This window comes from Myotis lucifugus, unplaced genomic scaffold, assembly GCF_000147115.1.
Source record: "Myotis lucifugus unplaced genomic scaffold, Myoluc2.0 scaffold_145, whole genome shotgun sequence".
Taxonomy (NCBI): Eukaryota; Metazoa; Chordata; class Mammalia; order Chiroptera; family Vespertilionidae; genus Myotis; species Myotis lucifugus.
Genome location: NW_005871193.1, coordinates 2,582,431 through 2,588,718, shown reverse-complemented (window position 1 = coordinate 2,588,718; position 6,288 = coordinate 2,582,431). Strand labels below are relative to the sequence as shown.

General features: G+C 45.2%; 1 protein-coding gene across 1 annotated transcript in view; it reads right to left on the bottom strand.

Annotated features, from left to right (window-relative positions):
- LOC111827234 (complement receptor type 1-like) overlaps positions 1-6,001 on the bottom strand; it is a 34,362-nt gene extending 28,361 nt beyond the window's left edge. Inside the window, 2 exon segments of the mRNA XM_023758923.1 lie at positions 365-638; positions 5,884-6,001. Coding sequence (XP_023614691.1) covers positions 365-638; positions 5,884-6,001 — 392 coding nt within the window.
- Positions 6,002-6,288: the final 287 nt, after the last annotated feature.

Sequence of the window (6,288 nt, the reverse complement as noted above, 5' to 3'; positions counted from 1 at the left end):
CACCTACTAAGCACCACTTTCAAAAAGACCTCCCCTCCAGTTCTATCTAATCCTCACCTCATGCCTCCCAGGAAAATGTAACCTTTATTTGTTACCAAAGTGTTTACTCTGTGATTCAACCAAAGTAAAGGTCTCAGAGTCTGGGCTTTTGTTCTTATTTGCACTTTTTTTTCCTTTCCTGAGTCATTCATCAGTTTCAGTTGTGAAAATGGCAGATGCCTAGTGAATGGAGATTTTTCCTCAATCATGCCCTATAATGACAGTTTTTCTTAGGAAATGAACTTTTAATGAAGGTGCCAAGAACTCAAAGCAGTCGGAAGATATGACCTCTCTTGGTCCTCAGGTCCTAACAAGGCAGACTTACAAGTCATAGATGTTTTCATTCCCAAATCTGAACAATTGCACCAGTTCTTATGGATGTTTCACTGAGACAGAGGAGTTCTCAGTCCAGAGTTACTTACGTGTACAGCTTCCAGGGCTTGACCAACCCGAGTTTTCTAGGCAGGTGATAGAGAAACCTCTCCCCTGGTAACCAGGGCGGCATTTATACTTCAAAGATGTCCCAATGGGAAACTCAACCTCATCAGTCCATCTTGTGGGCATGGCAGATGCAAAATATGGCGGGGCTTGGCATTGACCTGAAGGCCAAGATCACAGGGACATCAGGGTCAATGAGGGAACTTCTATTCCACCTCCTCTTTTTCTCCAATATGTTTCATAGATGTGATCGAAAAAGAAAATGAACACTTTAATGCTGGTAAAAGGATTGTTCCCTTAGCAGCAACTTTAGAAAAGAGCTTTTTAAAACAGCATCTATCCATTTTAAAAGTGCCTGCTATTTTGAAGGCAATTAAGGTATATCTATATCAATATATATTTATATCTAATCTATATCTATTTTATCTATATCTATATATCTAATCTATCTGTTCTTTCACTGAAGGAAAACTAATTCATAGCTTCACATTTTATCCATCAGAAAGGGCCTGGGCTCTGGCTTCCTTTACCCCATCCTCTTGTGTAATAAGCAGCATGCATGCATTTCACCATCTATCTTCATTCCCAGTTGACCACCCAGACCTAGCAGCACAACAGCCTCTTCTCTGGCCTTCAGTCGTGGCCACAACTGTTAAAAGATGTTGCCAAGTCAATATATCAGCACAGAAAAATTCAGCACATGTTTTGCAGACCAAGCTCAACAACTAAACTTTATGAGGGCCTATCCTAATATATAAAAACCCAGGGTCTGTAACAACCAAAGGCTCTACCGAACACCAGAAGTCAGTCCTGCAGTCAGTGCTGGGTTGTCGTGGTGATCCAGCACTGACTGCCACCTGTTCGGGTGTAGCAACCCAGCACTGACTGCCAAAGGGGCTGTGGATCAGGCCCAGAGAAAGGCCTGGAGAGAGAGGCAGGGTCTGATCCACAGCCTCCGTGGCAACTGTTGATCAGCTGTTGCCTCTCTTTCTCTGGGGGCTTTACCAGCAGCCATGCCTCTGTTTCTCTCTGGGCCTCCTCGGGGGCTGCTTATCAGCCCCACCTCTCTGATCAGGCCCAGAGATAGGCCCAGAGATGCTGACTGGCATAGAAACTGACCAATCAGAACCAAATCTGGGTGAACTGTGAGGAGCCAATGGCTGCCTAGGAGGCAGAGCTTTTGACACTGTCTGGCATAGAAACCATCAATCAGAACCAAATTTGGGTGAACTGTGAGGAGCCAATGGCTGCCTAGGAGGCAGAGCTTTTGATGCTGACTGGCATAGAAACTGACTAATCAGAACCAAATTGACCGGCAGGGGAGGGCAGTTGGGGGTGAGATCAGGCTGGCCGGGGAGGGCAGTTAGGGGCGATTAGGCAGGCAGGCAGAAAGGTTAGGGGTGATCAGGCAGGCAGGCAGAGGGGTTAGGGGCAATCTGGCAGGCAGGCAGAGGCAGTTAGGGGCAATCAGGCAGGCAGAAAGGTGAGCGGTTAGGAGCTAGCAGTCCCATATTGTGAGAGGGATGTCTGACTGCTGGTTTAGGCCTGATCCCACAGGGATCGGCAGTCGGACATCCCCCAAAGGGTCCCTCATTGGAGAGGGTGAAGGTTGGGCTGAGGGAACCCCCCTCCATGCATGAATTTTGTGCACCAGGCCACTAGTATTTTATAATGAATATCTTGAATTAAATATTAGACTCATTTACTTCTTAAGATCTAAAGTTTTAAGTTAAACTAATAAAAATACCATGTAGACTTAAACAATTTTATGTAATAAAAGGCTAATATGTAAATTGACCAAACAACAGAACAACCAGTCACTATGATGCGCACTGACCACCAGTGGGCAGACGCTCAACGCTCAATGGTGGTCAGTGCACTCCCACAGAAAGAGTGCCGCTCAGCCAGAAGCCATGAGTTGGGCTCATGGCTGGTGAGTGCAGTGGTAGTCGCGGGAGCCTCTCCCACCTCTGCAACAGTGCTAAGGCTGTCTGACTGCCGGCTTAGGCCCAGACTGCGAGAGGAATGCCTGACTGCCAGCCCCTGGGATAGGGTCTAAGCCGTCAGTCAGACATCCCCACAGGGCTCTTAGACTGCGAGAGGACGCAGGTTTAGGGACCCCACTGTGTGCACGAATTTCATGCACTGGGCCTCTAGTATGTTATAAAGAAGAAATAGCTATTGGAAAAGTATTTTACATTAGAAATAGATTCTGTTTTGTTTTGATTAAGCTTCTATTTCTTTCCACACACCTTATTACTTAATTTAAAAAATGGAGGGTAGATTGTTCAATTTTATTAGGCTGTAAGTAATCAACTTTTGGATTTATTGATTTGTACTTATTTTTATTTTACCCTTTAAAAATTTTATTGAGCTTATTTTCTGAGTTAAAATAAATTTCTTAAGATGGTAACAGATATTTTTATTTTCAGCTTTACATAATTTCTGAAATAGGCATTCATATTATTTTATTCTGAGCACAAACTTAGCTGTATTCACAAAGTTTTGATGTGCCATATTTTCAGGTTTTGGGTTTCTTAATTTTATTAAATTTATTGGGGTGTCATTGGTTAAAAAAATTATATAGGTTTCCAGTGTACAAATGCATATTTTCAATTCAAAATATTTGGTAATGTCTATTGTGATTTCTTCATTGACCCATGGCTTATGTAGCAATGTTTTGCATAATTTATAAACATTTGAGAAAATTTTTAGCAGATTTATTATCAAGTTTTGAAATTGATTGACACTTGTATGTCTCAGCATATAGTCAACTGATGTAACTGTATCAGATGTATTTTTTTTTAAAGGTGTATCTGTGGTAGTGGGTATAGTGTTTTGGGTATGTCAGGTACATTTAACAATTAATCATATTTGCTCAAATCTTCTAGATACTTATATTGTATATTACATATAAATAGAAATTTAAAGAAATAGGGTAGAGATGAAATAAACATTATAAATGCTTTACTAACCATAAGATAATATGATCATTAACTAACATTTAAACAGACAAATATACAGTAACAGAGTTTCTCTGTTAGTAAAGCTATCTATCACCTAGTTTCTTGATACTTTCTACATTTTTGCTTTTATCAATCTTTGGTCAGCTGTGATGAGATTGACAGAGCTTGTATATGAGTTTGTGTGTCTGTGTGTTGGGGAGTAGTTGTCAGGTATGCTATTTTCTTACTTCCTTGAGTTCACCTGATTAGAATTATTTCACTCAATGATTCTATGCAAGACAACTCTGAAGTTACTTGTCCAATGGTGAAGGTTACAGTAGGTAAAACTAGGCAATGGACACCATACACACCTTCTCATCTGAGCATATACATGTAAACTGAAATATGTCACAAAACACAGAAAGCGAACAGGAATGCCCCTCCTTTCTACCTTGCATCTCTACACAGCAGGGGCCAAGAGTGAGAGCTGACCTGAGGCCCAGGAGAGGGCAACAGAGACTGCTTTATTGAACACTGTCATGCTTCCTTAATGTGCTCCTTGGTATATCAATCCAATAGCCCTGTGAATCATCCTGTACAACTGTTTTTTGGATCCCCTCCTTAAATGCTGCTTAAGCTGTGCTCCTTCCACTCATTGAAGCTGAGATGTCTCCATTTCAGACCTCCTGTGGCTTTGAGATTGTCTTGAGTGACTTCCTAGTCAGGGTCCCTTAGATATGCATGGAAATTTTCAGGTTCCAAAACACTATCACATACACTACCTCATGCAATTTTTGCAATAGCCCTCTCAGATAACAGGATGTCAACTATGCTCATTTTCTACTCATGGACACTGGAAGTTAGGGATGTTAATTGACTTGCTGGATCTAAGACCCCCATTTGGTATGTAGCAGACACTGGACAAACCAGAACCCGGGTCTCACAATGATAGAGATTTCATAAAACCTCACCACTCTAGATCTATATGCATCCACTTTGGAGGCACAGCTCTCTCATACTTCCTTTCAACTCCAAAGTGCTGTGACATTGTCAGCATTCCATCAACACTTTCTTTGTCTAAACTACTTTGGCAAGTAAATCACTACTTAGCTTAGTTTAGGCTGTTTCACATTCAGAGGCTAGTGTGGCAACCTTAGTAAAATAACGTGGGGGCAGTTAATAGTGTCTGAGATTGTTAACAGGGGGAACTATCACAATATTCTAATAAGAAGGGAGCCAGATACTCACAAGGTCCACAGCCATTTCCAAGCACTGACAACAGCTGGCTTACCTCACTGGCGACGCTTCTCTTCTGAAAATAACACTTTAGGTTCTATTACATTTCCTCCCCTAACAGGTTACTTTCTGATGTCTAAGGAGATGAAACATTAACACCAACTTTTCTGAAAACCTGGTTTTTCTTTTCCCATAAGGGAGGACGCCATCCAATAAAGAATGTAAAGTGTCTAGTGACAGGGAAGAGCCCAGCTCAGTTGTCCAGAAGAGGTTGGGCAAACAGAAGCAGACTGTCACTCCAACTGAGATGTGGCCAAGGAGTCCCAGCAACTCAAGGTCTTTTGGGAAAGCCACAAATAAGAAGAGAAGGGCCCTCATTGAAGTTGTTTACCTAAAGTCAGAAGGAAGGAAGGAAGGAAGGAAGGAAGGAAGGAAGGAAGCAAGGAAGGAAGGGAAGGCATGACCTCAAAATTTCCATAATGGTTAGAATGGTTCTATTTTGTTCTAAACTCATGGCTAAAACGGGTCCACTTTTCCAGGGTGCCTTCTCCCGGAGGCCAGCTGCGCTGAGGGGTCTGGACTGTCACTAGTTCTCCTAACCCAAGTGCCCTGTGAGGGGTATGCCCTCAAATAGCTGCTCAGTGAGTGCGCATTGATGATGGAGGTGCTGGTCTGGGGAGGGCGTGGGCTGAATACTGGCCGGATACAGGGCAGATTTCCCGGGAAAACCGCACCTCCCAGCGCTGCTGGTCCAAACACCCCCATGAAGAAAGCGCAGAGCTAATGGCTGGGGAACAGAAATGAAGTGACAGGCGCTGGGTTCGACCCTTGGCATGCTTTATGCCATTTAGATGGCAGCTTGGTGAGGTAAGGCTAAGGGCGTTGCCATTTCACAGAAGAGGAAAGTGACGCAGGCAGGGGTCGTCACTTTCCCCACAGCTAAGAAGTTTCCAGGATTAGAACCCAGGCTGGTGGAATGCCCAGACCTCTTTCTGGCACTCGGATCAGTGCCCCGTCCTCACACAGCCAGTCCTGGTCAGCAGGGAAGGCAAGGACTTCATGCAGCGCCACCTTCGCATCTGCGCTCTCCCAGAGGGGGTCGCAGAGCCCCGTGTCCTCGCCCTCTCGCAGCTGAGCCCACTGGAAACGAACCCCCAGGATGCGGGGATCCGGAGGCTGCGTCCAGGCTGGAGCCGCTCCCCACGCCCGCCCGCCCGCATCTCACCCCAGGCAGCCGGCAGCGCGAGCAGCATCAGCACCGCCAGGAGGGCTCCTCCCGAGCAGGAGAGAGAGGGCGCTGGCGGCCACGGGGGCTCAGGGCTCCTGGCAGATCGGGCTCCCATCTTCCCTGGCACCTCTAGGAACCCGACGTTCGCGGGAAGAAAATCCAAGTCACTAGAAAGCGCAGCTCAGAGGACAGAGACCACAGTCAAGTCGGTGCGCCCAGGATCTGAGGAGCGCAGTTGCAGTTCCGGAACAAAAAGCTTTTGACCACAGCTTCCCCTTAATGGGCGGGGGAGGCCATGCCCGCTCCCAATATGCATTGTTTCTAGCAAGTTTGTCCAAACTCCACCTGCAGGTCCCTTAAATGGGACCACTCTAGCAGAACTTCAGCGCCTCTGTGTGCTCT